A 14,402-nucleotide genomic window follows, 5' to 3' on the forward strand; every position below is an offset into this window, starting at 1 on the left:
TGCACGTTTTAGATGTTCCCTACTCCAGCACACCTGATTCAAATGAATGGGTCGTTATCAAGCTCTGTGGAAGCCGGGTAATGACCATTCATTTGAATCAGGTGTGCTGGTGCAGGGAAACATCTAAAACATGCAGGACAGCGGCTCTCTAGGACCAGGGTTGCCTTCCCCTGGTCTAGAGGCTGTTATTTTTGCAAAAGGAGGCTCTAGTAAATATTAATGTGATTTCTGTTGGGGTGCCCAAATTTATGCACTGTTTTATTCTCTTATGATGCGTATGGCATTTTCTGTTTATCAAATAAACCTTATTTCAGTGTGTGTGTGTATATAATGACAGAGATCCCCAAAGTAATGGAGATTATCAGGGGTGCACAAACTTTTCATACAACTGTGTGATTGAATAAAACGTATGGTTACATGGCTTACTTCTGTGTGCTCAGTGTCAATGCAGACTGCCTTCATTTAACAGTTGAAAACCTCAGGATCGCCTCTGAAGCATTAGCCCCTCCAGTGACTTGTACTGCCACCTAGCATGTTCCTGACAGCAGCAGAACTATGTTCTGTACCAGCTTTAATGGAGTCAGCACGGTCACCTGCAGTTCCACAGGCAATCCGCTTAGGGGCAGACCACACACACACAGCTAATGCACAAGCCATCAGGGAACAGATTGAATCACTATTGTGAAACGCTGTGACTGCTAATTGTAGGTTCTTAATTATGTTTTTTAAGACTGTAAAGTCTATCTAGATTGCAACACTTTTTGAACCATGTCATACAATGCCATAACCTTTTCACATATGAATATATCAAGGAATATATCACATATTTATTTCACATATGAATATATCAAGGTTGAAATGGCTCGCTGTTAAGTGTCAAGTTGACACTTCATTTTGGCAGCTCTAATCTGCTACAGCACAACAGCGCTCTCCCCCCTCCCCACACCAGTGACCATGCTCATGGCCCAGGCCCTTCTGGAACAGCACAAGGTCTCCCTGGAGCTGTTTGGCTGTGACCACTAGCTGACATCCACAATGTCCACAAAACAACAAACCTATCATGGAAGCGGGTCTTAATATCACCCGATCTTTCTTTCAACACAGGCACCCTGATGTTCACATACAAGATCTACTTTACCTAAAACCTGCAGTAGACCTCATGTTCTGCTCTGTTACCTCTGATCTGTCTCAAGCCTCCTTCATGCTGTTTGTCTGTCTCCTGCCTCTGGCTCTCTTATGGAATGCTCTGCAGGGTTCTAAGGTGCTTGGGTTCGTGTGTCTTTTTCATTGAAGAATTGAACCACATGGAGAGTCTAAGAGGGATTCTGGTCTAATCCCTCTGCTGCATTGTGCACCGTGTTACAAAACTTTTACATTGAAATGATGCCACATTTTAACTTTAATGTTCAAAATGCTGTTGAATGCTGTACTTCAATTATTTGGACCCTAGTGTAGCAGAGACTATATATTTTCATTTTTATGTATATATATGTATATATATATTAGTGCTGTCAAACGATTAAAATATTTAATCGTGATTAATCGCATTAATGTCATAGTTAACTTGCGATTAATCACAATTAATCGCACATTTTAATCTATTCTCAATGTCCCTTGATTTCTTTTTGTCACATTCTTTTTTTCAAATTTTAATGCTCTTATCAACATGGAAAAGTGGTTCGGATTGCTTCGTGGCAATATTTTTTTATTGAAAACAACATTGCAATCGCCTGGCTTTGACGAGGGGGCGGAGAATTCGCATCAGCTGAGTGCTTGGCCATCAAGTGGTATTTCAGACTGGACGTGCTGCTATGATAGCTCAGTTTACAACGACAAAACACAGTGATCACTGGTCTTGTCAATGGAACCATTTGGCAACTTTTTAAAAGTAAACTCTCCATTCAGAATCTTATTGGCATCCATTTCGGCATCTCGCACTCGCCATCCACTCAAAACGTAACGTTAGCCTACTACAAGAGAATGTCTAATATCCGTTAACGGGCTCTGCTACTACTCTTTAGCCGGCTCGCAAGCCAAACAAGTGTTTGTTTCTCTTTAGCCGGCTGTGTTTGTGGCGCGCCTGTTGTTTTGTTTCCGGTCTAGCTAGATCCGGTGTGGTGTTGTAGTTTTTCTAAAATCGGTAATTGTTGCAACAGCATGTGAAAAAAACTACAAAGTCTAAGAAAATTGACGCCGTTAATTTGGGTTTGCGTTAACGCCGTTAATAACGCGTTAAACTCACAGCACTAATATATATATGTATATTTGTAAATCAAAATAATGAACACTGACAAACACGCTATTTTCAGTAAATCCCCATAAATAAAAAGACAACCACAAAAAAAGACATGGCTTCAAATGACATTTTCTTTTGTGCTCAGGCTCTGTGATGAACACAGGTTCTGTCCAAGGGGTCCATATTGATGATATTGCCTGGTCCTCAGGTCCCTCTCACTGTTGGGGAGCCTCTCTAGTCCTCCTCTTCTGAGGAGGCAGAGCAGCAGGTAAAGAGCTTCCTAATTCGACGGAGGAATCCTCTTATCCCCCCCCCTTATCTCCTCCCCTCCATCCTTCTCCTGTTGTCCGCCCACTGAGGAAGAAAACCTGCATTAACACTGTATCTGCATGTTCTCCACACAGCTTCCTGGTATATCTGAGAAGTGTGTATGTAGTAGAACGTGTGCATGTAGCTTCCTGGTAGCTGAGAAGGTACTCACCAATGCAGCTCTCCTGTTCCACGTCAGCTGGGACCTCACTGGTCTGTGAACAGACAATATTAAGCATGTAAGACCATCAACTATACTGTAGAGCAATGGCATCAACTTCCAAACTGAAGTATGTTCATACCACATGTACAATGGTAATATTCAGTCTGATGAAACGTGTCAACAAAAGAATGATGTCATGTTCACACCATGAGGAGTCTTGGAGCCTCCTGAAGGAAGACACCATGGATGCTCAGCAATGGCTCATCTTCTAGAAGCAACAGCATCTTGGCAGAAGCTCCATCCAGGGTCTTGTTTCTGGTGAGGCCAGCTTCTAGATCCAGGGTCTTGTTTCTGGTGAGGCCAGCTTCTAGATCCAGGGTCTTGTTTCTGGTGAGGCCAGCCTTTAGATCCAGGGTTGTGGTGCTGGTGAGGCCAGCCTCTAGATCCAAGGTCTTGGTGCTGGTGAGGCCAGCCTCTAGATCCAGGGTTTTGGTGCTGGTGAGGCCAGCTTCTAGGGCCACGGTCTTGGTGCTGGTGAGGCCAGCTTCTATGGCCAGGGTTTTGGTGCTGGTGAGGCCAGCCTCTAGATCCAGGGTCTTGGTGCTGGTGAGGCCAGCATCTAGATCCAGGGTCTTGGTGCTCATGAGGCCAGCCTCTAGACCCAGGGTTTTGGTGCTGATAAGGCCAGCGTCTAAGGTCAAGGTCTTGGTGCTGGTGAGGCCAGCCTCTAGATCAAGGGTCTTGGTGCTTGTGAGGCCAGCCTCTAGATCCAGGATCTTGTTTCTGGTGAGGCTAGCCTCTAGATCCAGGGTCTTGGTGCTGGTGAGGCCAGCTTCTAGATCCAGGGTCTTGTTTCTGGTGAGGCCAGCTTCTAGATCCAGGGTCTTGGTGCTGGTGAGGCCAGCCTCTAGATCCAGGGTCTTGGTGCTGGTGAGGCCAGCTTCTAGGGCCACTGTATTGCTGCTTGTGAGGCCAGCTTCTAGATCCAGGGTCTTGTTTCTGGTGAGGCCAGCTTCTAGATCCAGGGTCTTGGTGCTGGTGAGGCCAGCCTCTAGATCCAGGGTCTTGGTACTGGTGAGGCCAGCTTCTAGATCCAGGGTCTTGGTGCTGGTGAGGCCAGCCTCTAGATCCAGGGTTTTGGTGCTGGTGAGGCCAGCTTCTAGGGCCACTGTCTTGGTGCTGGTGAGGCCAGCTTCTATGGCCAGGGTTTGGGTGCTGGTGAGGCCAGCTTCTACATCCAGGGTCTTGGTGCTCATGAGGCCAGCCTCTAGACCCAGGGTTTTGGTGCTGGTGAGGCCAGCTTTTAAGGCCAAGGTCTTGGTGCTGGTGAGGCTAGCCTCTAGATCAAGGGTCTTGGTGCTGGTGAGGCCATCCTCTAGATCCAGGGTCTTGGTGCTGGCGAGGCCAGCCTCTATATCCAGGGTCTTGGTGCTGGTGAGGCCAGCCTCTAGATCCAGGGTCTTGTTTCTGGTGAGGCCAGCTTCTAGATCCAGGGTCTTGGTGCTGGTGAGGCCAGCTTCTAGGGCCACTGTCTTGCTGCTTGTGAGGCCAACCTCTAGATCCAGGGTTGTGGTGCTGGTAAGGCCAGCCTCTAGGGCCAGGGTCTTGGTGCTGGTGAGGCCAGCTTCTAGGGCCAGGGTCTTGCTGCTGGTGAGGCCAGCATCTAGGGCCAACTTTGAGGCCTTGCCTCTTTCCAGCTTCCCCTCAGCAGCATGAGCCTCAGCCTCCCTTAGGGTGAGTTTGAGGCCAGACTCAGCCAGAGAAGCTGTGGACAGCTGAGATGCAGTCAGATGTCTGGTCTGACTGGTCTTCATGTCACCTCCAGCACTGGCCAGGGCGTTGATGTCCTTCTGGTCCTGGATGATGGCCTTGATGGTGAGGCTTTTCTCCATTGAGGTAGACCAAGACTGGAGGGAGAATTAAGGTTCAGTTGCCATTGAAAACAATCTCCCATTTGGTCACGATTACACTGAACCCAAAGCCAACTATGAATCAATCTGCTTTCTTCACCTTTTCTGCCTGGGGATCAGTGGCCACGGTGATGCTCTCCTTGAGGCTGAAAGAGCTCTCAGCACCTGGCTTGTTATGACCCTGTTGATAGACAGTTCAAACAGTGAGACTTAGTTTAAGAGCTAGTTTATGCCCATATGTTCTGGATCTGTCGTGAGAGAAACGTGAAATGTGAGTGATTTTGACATCTATAAGCTACAGACTGAAAACACAATGACCTTGTTCCCCCTTGCCAACTCATCGACCACCTTCCTGGTTGCCTCCAGAGAATGCAGGTTGTAGCTGTCATTCAGCAGGCAGAAAGTGGTAGACTCCACCTCAAACCTGTCAAAGACAGCCTTCACCACATCCCGGGCCAGAGCTGAGGTGATGAACACAATCTTGTGCATCGGGACGTCCCAGTACGGAGCCAGGACAGAGGTGACGGTGTCCTTCAGCAGCCACCGGATCTCCTCCATGGCGGCCTTGGCCCTCAGCCCGTCTACGGAGGTCCAGGTGGTTCCTCCCTGTGTACCTCCACCCAGCAGGTGGCGGAAGGTGATGGTGACCAGCCTGGGGGTGATCTCTCCAGTTTCCTGCAGGAGACTGGGAGCTCCGGGGACCTCAGAGGTGGAGTGAGAGGGCATCAGGCTGTGAGGAAGGCCAGAGAGCAGATGTCGGACCTCTGTCTCTACAGACGGTCTGAACATCTTCATGCTCCTACGAAGTCCCTCCATGGTGACCTTCACCAGAGAAAAATATAAGAGAGTTAGAGAGAGAGAGAGAGAGAGAGAGAGAGAGAGAGAGAGAAAGAGAGAGACAGCGCGAGGAGAGAGAGAAAGAGAGAGAGATAGAGAGAAAGAGAGAGACAGCGCGAGGAGGGGGAGAGAGAGAGAGAGAGAGATAAATTTGTCAGTCAGGGAAATAAAGGAAATCCTTTGTTCCAGAATGTGAAGTACTGTTTCTCTGCACCAGGTTGTTGTCCATACCTTTCTGCCAAACAGCCCAGAGAGACGACACTCCTTCTCGGTCTCTCTAAGAATCTCCTGCTGGATCTTCAGAAGCTGGTCGCGTCTCTTCATATACCAGACCTGAGTACAGAAACACCATCAAAAGATCAATTCTGTGCAATCACACACTAACACCTTGAATAAATTAATGTAACTTGCACTGTTACTGTCTTCAATATAGAGACCGTAATACGAGTCTTTGGTTCTCTGGGAGTTTGTACTGTGAACAAGGTCCACCATGAAGCTCTTACCCTTAAGGCAGTCAGCTGTCGCAAGTCTTGATTGCAGGCCCGACACCTTCAAAATAGAAGAAATAAAGAGCAAACCATCACTTTTTGAATGACAATTGTTCTTTCTCTCTCTCTCCCTCCATCTCTCTCTCTCTCTCTCTCTATCTCTCTCATACACACACATTCACACACAACAATCACATATACACATATGTGCACAGACATGTATTTTGTAACTCCCGAGAGAAAGACTAAGCCTGTCTCACTTGCTGATGAAGCATTCTTCCCCAGAGAGCCACTCGGTGATGTCCTTCAGAGTAACAGAGGATGGAACCGCTCCTTGCTCCAGTAAGGACATGAACTGCCTCATGGTTGTTCTCTGGGAGACAATTGTGTCAATGTCTATGCCAGTCATCATATATAATGCCACTGTCATCAAGCACAGTGATACTGTTGCATTGGGTTCTGGTTTATCACCACAATCTTACCTCATCCAGACATTCTGGTGGTGTCAATAAGTCATACAGCTCAGTGAACTTCACAGGAGCATGTGGATCAATGGTGGGAAGTTCCCAATTCATGGCTGCAGGTCTGTGTGGAGAGAAACATGTGTATCAAGACTACAGGGAGTAACATTGGCATGCAGGTTTGGTAATGTTATGTTTTATATCTAATTATTTGTGTTGAAATAATGTTTTGAGGAAAAAAAAAACACACTACATGAGACTGGTCTCCTGTTGAGACACCAAAAGTCATGAATAGGCCTATACAGTTTGAACATAGTACATTGTTTTGTACATACTGTAGGCAATAACCTTCTTAGGTGTTAACTTACCTCGCAGTGAATGAGGAATTTGTTGGTCTGTCTTTCGTTTTTTGTGTAATTGTAATTGTAAAGAGGCAGTGCTTGTCTTGTGTCAATGATTTCTGCTCTGTTTGGTATATCATATTCATGGTAACTTTAGAATGGAATGTTCGACACTGTGATTCATTCATTGTGACAATGGTTTGGAATTCCATCAAACGAGTTTGATCTTCTTGGGATTGTCATGGATACAAATAAATACAACATTTTAGCTCCCTAGTAGGTCAATCTTTTATTGAGTTAATGTTAAAAATCACAATATTTACCAAGATCTTTTGAATTCTTATTGCTATTCAAAAATATGCATGTCACAATAATCGCTATTCCAAGAAATTCCCCAAAACAAAATGTACATTATGTAAATAATCATCAAGATTTTACTGCTAACTAAACTGTCATCCATCATGGGGAATCAAACATAGTTTTTAACAAATTAAATGTGACAAAAGACTGTTGGTGTGATAGATTGATTTTGTGGTTGATTTATTTTATTTTGGAAGCTATTTTGGAATCAATAAGTTCAATAGGTATTAAAAACAGTCAAAGGGGCATAACATGGAAATTCATTTATATACAGTGTTAATCTATGATCGACTTGTTGAGCCTTTGAGGGCTGTGATTGTTTAGTCATGCCTGCAGAGGCCGGTAGGGGGAGTTTTCGGCCACGATGCCTCATTCTCAATGAAGCTGCCAGAAGAAATGCAGCGTGTCCAAGCATCTTTATTGATATCTCCCCTTTTCAGGTACAACATGAGTATTTGTGCTCTTGAACTTTAGAATATGTTGGATAAATTGTTTTGTTTATGTTTTATTAACATGCCAATGTGTGTGATAAAGAGGGGGGGGGGGGGTCTAACTCACTGTGAGGGATAAAGAGGGGTGTTGGTAGGGGGGGGGGTCTAACTCACTGTGAGTGATAAAGAGGGGTGTTGGTAGGGGGGGGGGGGGGTCTCACTCACTGTGAGTGAAAAAGAGGGGTGTTGGGAGGGGGGGTCTGACTCCAGCACTCAGGAACTCCTCCAGGCTCCTGCACTGTGTTGTGTCTATCTGATGACTCTAAGAGCGTGGAGGGTGGTGTTGTCACTCAGGGACTCCCTCAGTTTAAGGAGGTGGGCAGCATCGCCACTCTCAGTCAGGTATCTGCACCCCAGTCCTGGTAGCCAATCACAGCACTTCTCTCCAGTTGTCAGACATGTCTCCCCTCCTCTCCTGTGGCTGTGTCTCTGGACTTCTCTCCAGTGGCCCTGGTCCCAAGTGTCCCCAGCTGGGGAGCTCAGTGGTGGTAATCAGGGAATGAGCTGGGAGAGCTTGGAGAGGAGTGCAGCAGGGGTGCTGTCCATGGTGCTGCTGTCTGATGGCTGGTCACTTCCTGCTGTAGAGACCAGGGCTGCTGTCTGATGGCAGGTCTCTTCCTGCTGTAGAGACCAGGGCTGCTGCCTAATGGCAGGTCTCTTCCTGCTGTAGAGACCAGGGCTGCTTTCTGATGGCAGGTCACTTCCTGCTGTAGAGACCAGGCCTGCTGTCTGATGGCAGGTCACTTCCTGCTGTAGAGACCAGGGCTGCTGTCTGATGGCAGGTCACTTCCTGCTGTAGAGACCAGGGCTGCTGTCTGATGGCAAGTCACTTCCTGCTGTAGAGACCAGGGCTGCTGTGTGATGGCAGGTCACTTCCTGCTGTAGAGACCAGGGCTGCTGATGGCAGGTCTCTTCTCATGTATAAACGTTGTGTACGCTGGTTTCACGCACACCGTGTGATGTTTAAAAAATGAACTTGACGTGAGAATGTGCGGCCCGTCCGCAAAGTCTTGTCTGGCTCTGTAACGTGGCGAATTCTAACTGAAAAGTGCCGAAATTCACCAAATATTACAAAATAAAGTTTCCACTACACTTACTGTCATACGTCTATGACGTTGACGATTCAAAAAACATAATTACCTCCGCTAATAAAAGTTTGATAATTGATGTGGATGATTCACATCAAAATGCCAAACCCAAACTGGAAATGCTTTTAACTGTTTAATACGCCACCACTTAATAACTCCTGTTAAACTTGACGGTGTCAAACGAACGACAAAATCACTCAGGAAATGCATGTCACTCCCTGTATATGGTTAATATTGCACGCAGCACAGATTCTTTACCACAGATGATATATACTCTCTGTGCTGTGCAGCTCCAAGACAGTCATGGGAAAATGCCCTTGTCTTAGTGAGCCTGACTCTGGCTCACCATGACCCACAGGAGGCCTGAGGCACGGGTCCACCTCCACAGGATGAAACACAGTAACAGGTGGGCTGAATCCCTCCCGTATGATGCTCAGTTGATCCTGTGGATGATGTGTAAACCACACTGGGCTTCCTCCCAGCGGGGGCTTTCCAGAGAGAGCTGGCTGAGCGCTCAGGCATTTCCCAACCCTCCCTGAGCCGCACCATGCCAGCTGGATGGAACGCTCTCATCCGTATGTCACCCCGGTACAGACACTTTCCCTTCACTGGCGCTGAGCAGGCCAACATTACACTGCAGTTCGCAGCGATGAGCCGATTTCCTAATGTAATGGGAGCCATCGACTGCACTCACGTTGCTATGAGGGCCCCATCTGATCATGAAGTCGCTCATGTGAACAGAAAACACTTCCACTCTATTCATGTGCTGGGATCTGGGATGCACTCATGTGTTTGACACATGTTGTGGCACGGTGTCCTGGCTCTACTCAGGATTCATTCCTCCTGTGAAACAGCAGTGTGGGGAACAGACTCACACAGGTGCTGTGCAGGATGGCTGGCTTAGTGCTCATATGTGTCATTTAGGATCATTAGGCTACGGTCAAATAAGGCAATGATCTTGTATTGGCATCTGAGTATGTGGTTAATGTATACCCGTAGGTGACCATGGTTACCCGTTGCAAACTTGGCTCCTCACCCGCTGACAAACCCCCAGAATGAGCAGGAGGGGCGCTACAATGCTGTACATAGTGGGGCTGGGTCAGTGGTGGAGTGGACCAGAGGGCAGCTGAAAGGCTGTTGGTGCTGCCTGGATACAACTGGTTGTGTCAGGCCAAATAGTGTCCTAGGGCCAAATAGTGTCTTACCTGACGTCACAATGCCGTTCCGAAGCAAGGATGCGTCCGTCGCTAAGCAGAATAAACTGGTTTAAATAAGACAAAATACAAAACTTCCTACGTAGTATAGCAACCATGACAGTTTCCTGCTAGCACGCGTAGGTATCTCAGGAATTTAAAGGGGGCAGCATCAACATCTTGAGATGATTCCATACTGGGTAGTGGAGCGGAGGGTTGGGGTGGCACGGGGGCAGATTTCTGGGCATGGGGGCCAGGAGTAGGGTGGAGGTCTGGGGGAGGGAGTGGAGGACTGGGCTCTCAGTGGCCCCCACCCCCCGGTGCTTCTGCTCCGTGGACAAACTCCCCACCAAGGGGGAGAAGAGGTGGAAAGGGGGAGGCGGGGGGGAAGGGAAGGGGAGAGTGAGGGACAGAGGGGAACAGGAGTCCAGGGGGGGCCTTGTGCTCCTGCAGCCAGCACCCCCACAGCCTCCCTCCTGCGTCCTCCTCCACCCCCCTCTCACAGGAGGAGCTGCTGCCCCCCCGAGCCCCAGCCGGGTCAGGCCGAGTCAGGCAGCCAGTCCAGCCTCAGCCCTCCCCCTCTCTGGCCCCCCCAGCCATTGTCCCAGCCCACCGTCTGCTCCCCCTCTCTCTCCCGGTCCCCATCCCTCCCCCCTCCGGCCAGAGCCAAGCTCCAGTACCAGAGACTGCCCTCCGTGCCCCAGTCCTGGAGGTTCAGTTCCCCCCCGCTTGCCCCCCAAAGCCAAGAGCCTCCAGCCTGGAGAGGGAGGTACGACGGGGGGAGACGAGAGAGGGAGACACACGAGCCGTCAGCCCCACCCACAACCTGGCAACAGGAAGTAAGGACACCCACTCCTCTACTGAGACCACCGCCGCCCTGGAGACCGTGTACCATGACCCGGCGGCCGTTGCTACGGGAACAGAGACGGAGAGTCGAGCTGTTTGGTGTCTGCTGGTGAGAGCAGCATGGTGATAAGCAGGTCTTAGGGGTGTTTCAGTGTGTGTGTGTGCATGTTTCATTGTGTGTCTGTGTATGTTTTAGTTGGTGTGTATGTGTGGTCTCCTCTGTATGTCGGAGCTCAGACATTTATACCCACCAGTCTAGTCTTGCAGTAACTACAACCACTACACCACCTGCATGCTGGATCCTCCTTCCTGCAGGCAGCATCACCCCCCCGGGCTATCAGCAGGAAGTACAGGAAGTCTCTGCAGTCTTGAAACCATCCTCACCCCCCCATGACAGCTGCTGGGAGGACGTCCAGGGGCGACGGACACATGGATCAGGTCCTGCTGTGTGCTGCTGGAGGGGCATCAGCACCCACACACTCTCCCATGTCCACACCTTCCATCACTGGCCTGACACGGGGGAACTGGGAGCTTGTTGGGCTCCCCAGGAGCTGGAGGGGACCATCTCACAGGAGACCCTCCACGCGGCCATAACCTATCTGCTGGTTACCATCTACCCTCAGCAACAAGGTCCCTCCACCCTCCTGTGTCCACATGGACAGTGGAGCCATCCAGCCCACTTCCACCTGCCTTGGCCCCACACCAACTGTTTGTGCCCTGCAGGCCCCACCTGGGAGAACGGGACCCCCAGGCCGTCACCTCCCAACCTGCCACTCTGCCACCAGGGACCCTCTCTCATGGGGGACAGGCCCCCTCGACCCGGGGGGTCTCTACGGAGGAACAGGGGCGCCGTGTGGAGGTCGCTGACTCAGAGGAACCAATGGACACGGACCACCAACCGTCAGGGGAAATGTCCTCCTCCGATCGTCCCCTCTGCCCCCCATGACGAGCCCCCCGTGGTGGAGGCAGTGGACTGGAGTGACATCGACCATCTGGAGGGTGCTGTGTGAGCAGAACCAACACGGACAGGCAATGTGTCATCCTTGACTGACAACATGTTGTCTGTATGTTCCAGGTACTGTGTGCGTCAGAGGGGGAGGACCATCCTGCAGCAGGGCTGGCTCTCTGCTCCTGGACCAGCCTTGCTGCCCAGCCTCTCCCTGCAGCAGGGCTGGCTCTCTGCTCCTGGTCCAGCCTTGCTGCCCAGCCTCTCCCTGCAGCAGGGCTGGCTCTCTGCTCCTGGACCAGCCTTGTTGTCCAGCCTCTCCCTGCAGCAGGGCTGGCTCTCTGCTCCTGGACCAGCCTTGCTGCCCAGCCTCTCCCTGCAGCAGGGCTGGCTCTCTGCTCCTCCACCAGCACCTGGAGGGACACCAGCAGCCCTTCCTCTGTGTGATGCAGCAGGACCAGCAGCACGCCAGGCTACCCAGCAAGGACGGCCCAGCCCTGCAGCCCCCACTGCCATGCCTATCCTGCAGCCCCCACTGCCATGCCTATCCTGCAGCCCCCACTGCCATGCCTATCCTGCAGCCCCCACTGCCATGCCTATCCTGCAGCCCCCACTGCCATGCCTATCCTGCAGCCCCCACTGCCATGCCTATCCTGCAGCCCCCACTGCCATGCCTATCCTGCAGCCCCCCTCGCAAGGTGCCAAAGGGGTAGGATGTCTCACAAGTCGTGTTATTACATACTGGGGAGGACTTGAACATATGCCTCCATCTATTCTTATAGTAGCAGAGTTAACAGTGTCTGGTCCCTTCTCTTTGTGTCATTTACAGGTGTCTTGGTGTGGTCATCATCAAGCCCTCCCTGAAGTCTGCAGCACCAGGTGATGAAAATGGATTGGAGGGACATTGACCGTCTGGAATGAGCTGGCATGGACCCTCAAATACACCAAGCCATGACCAGGGTTGACAGACTCATCACCGCACCCCTGATAGGAGACACCCAGAACCCTGGTCAGGGGTTGGTTTCAACCCTGAGTCACGGAGCCACTGACGCCAAATCTCAGGGTAGAACCTCCCCACTCTCACCACTGTTGTCTCTGGTGGACCTCAATACTTTTCTCATAAGTAATTGTTAAATTAAATATTGATAAAGCTACCGTTATTTTAAATGAACCCATAGTGTGCCGGCTCAGCGCAGCTGGGAATGTCCCAGACAGCGCTCCATACTACCATGTGTTGTCCAATCACATGCGTTACGTAAATCACTTCACAAAACTCAGACAATCAAAGCGAAAGTTTACAATGCATGTTAGGAGGAGAGAGACAGCGAGAGAAGCAACAGCTGGAGCGACAGAAGTTGTAGAATGGTGTTCGCAAATGTCAAGGTATCTCCATGTGTCAGTTGTCCCACACTCTAAACCACCAGGACCAGGATTCAATACAACATGAACCATCTTCTGTCCTTAATACCAGAACACTTGTAAAGTCTTGACATTGTTTCAATGAGACAAGTGTAGCACCACTAGGGGGCAGCATTAAGACATGGCTGCATTGTGAACCACTTGTCTGGGCCTCCTGTTTGTGTGTCTGTGTTCACCCCACTACCACACAACAACCACACACACTTAGTTAACAATGAAACACAATGAACACCCCCCCCCCCCCTCTCTCTCTCTCTCTCTCTCTCTCTCTCTCTCTCTCTCCCCCTCTGTCTCTTTTTCTCTCTCTCCATCGTTTACTTTCTCCCAATAGCTACTTTAAATGTCAAGTGTTTCACTGGCATGTTTGGATATATAATTGAAAGAAGCCTGTGACAAAATGGGTGAGAATGCTCCTTTTCTCACCACATGGGTTAGGGTCAGAGGTCATCACTGTACCATGTGTGTTTTTGTGCCTTTACCTGGGCTGTTTTAGTGTAACAGGGCTTCAATTACTATCTCTGTTTGTTTGTGTCAGCATTTGGTTATAGCTTGCATCAAAGCACATACACACCACACTGCTAGCTTAGATACCTTTAATTATGACGCAGGATGGAACATAAAAACAGGTTTGAATCATTATGTTCATAGTCAGCATTGCTTGTTCCTTTCAATCATACACACATACACACACATACATGCATACCTCCGTTCATATAGTTATACACATATGGTTGACAGAGTATTGTCTATAATAACTCCCACACCACAGGGTGTTCAATTCGGTGTTCAACTTTGGTGTGCATGCAAGCCCTAACACTCTTGCATGCACTCTTACAGAAGAGAAGTTCCAAGTTAAAACGAGACTCCAAACAGGATCAACTGGTCCAAACAGAAGTGTGTGTGGGTGTATGTATGTAGGAGTGACACATTCAAACTGTACTGTATATTATGTACTGTATGTTCCATGAACAGAAACGATACCAACAGCAGTAAGAGCAGTCTTTAACGTTGGGATCAGATGAGTACAAGGCAGCACTACAGGTGATCAGACTGTCAGCATTACTGTCAGACACACACAGAACCAGATGGAGCACAGAGAGGAGGCTGATGGTGAAACCAGAGTTTTATAAAGGTCAGTAGAATGGTGTTTATTCACATGTTGGAGAGTGGATGATTTACTGTCAGTCCAGAATAGTTTATGATTAAGTAAATGAGCATCCCTAACCCTGGTCTGATGTCTTATCCTTTCAAATACTGCAGGTGTGTTTGTTTGACAGCACAGAACCTAGGCTGTACAATATAACATTGTTTCAT

General features: G+C 49.3%; 1 protein-coding gene across 1 annotated transcript; it reads right to left on the minus strand.

Annotated features, from left to right (window-relative positions):
* Window positions 1–2,357: 2,357 nt before the first annotated feature.
* On the minus strand, window positions 2,358–6,858 carry LOC146219589 (uncharacterized). Its single transcript, XM_084694695.1, has 10 exons — window positions 6,773–6,858; window positions 6,426–6,528; window positions 6,204–6,316; window positions 5,959–6,004; window positions 5,687–5,788; window positions 4,937–5,440; window positions 4,719–4,799; window positions 2,915–4,615; window positions 2,718–2,760; window positions 2,358–2,590 (listed from the first exon to the last, which is right to left on the minus strand). The coding sequence occupies exons 2-10, from the start codon at window positions 6,516–6,518 to the stop codon at window positions 2,517–2,519; spliced, it is 2,757 nt and encodes a 918-aa protein (XP_084550821.1). The 5' UTR covers window positions 6,519–6,528; window positions 6,773–6,858; the 3' UTR covers window positions 2,358–2,516.
* Between the last annotated feature and the right edge of the window lie 7,544 nt (window positions 6,859–14,402).

Source organism: Hypomesus nipponensis, chromosome 28 (assembly GCF_054491055.1).
Source record: "Hypomesus nipponensis isolate SF chromosome 28, ASM5449105v1, whole genome shotgun sequence".
NCBI lineage: Eukaryota > Metazoa > Chordata > Actinopteri > Osmeriformes > Osmeridae > Hypomesus > Hypomesus nipponensis.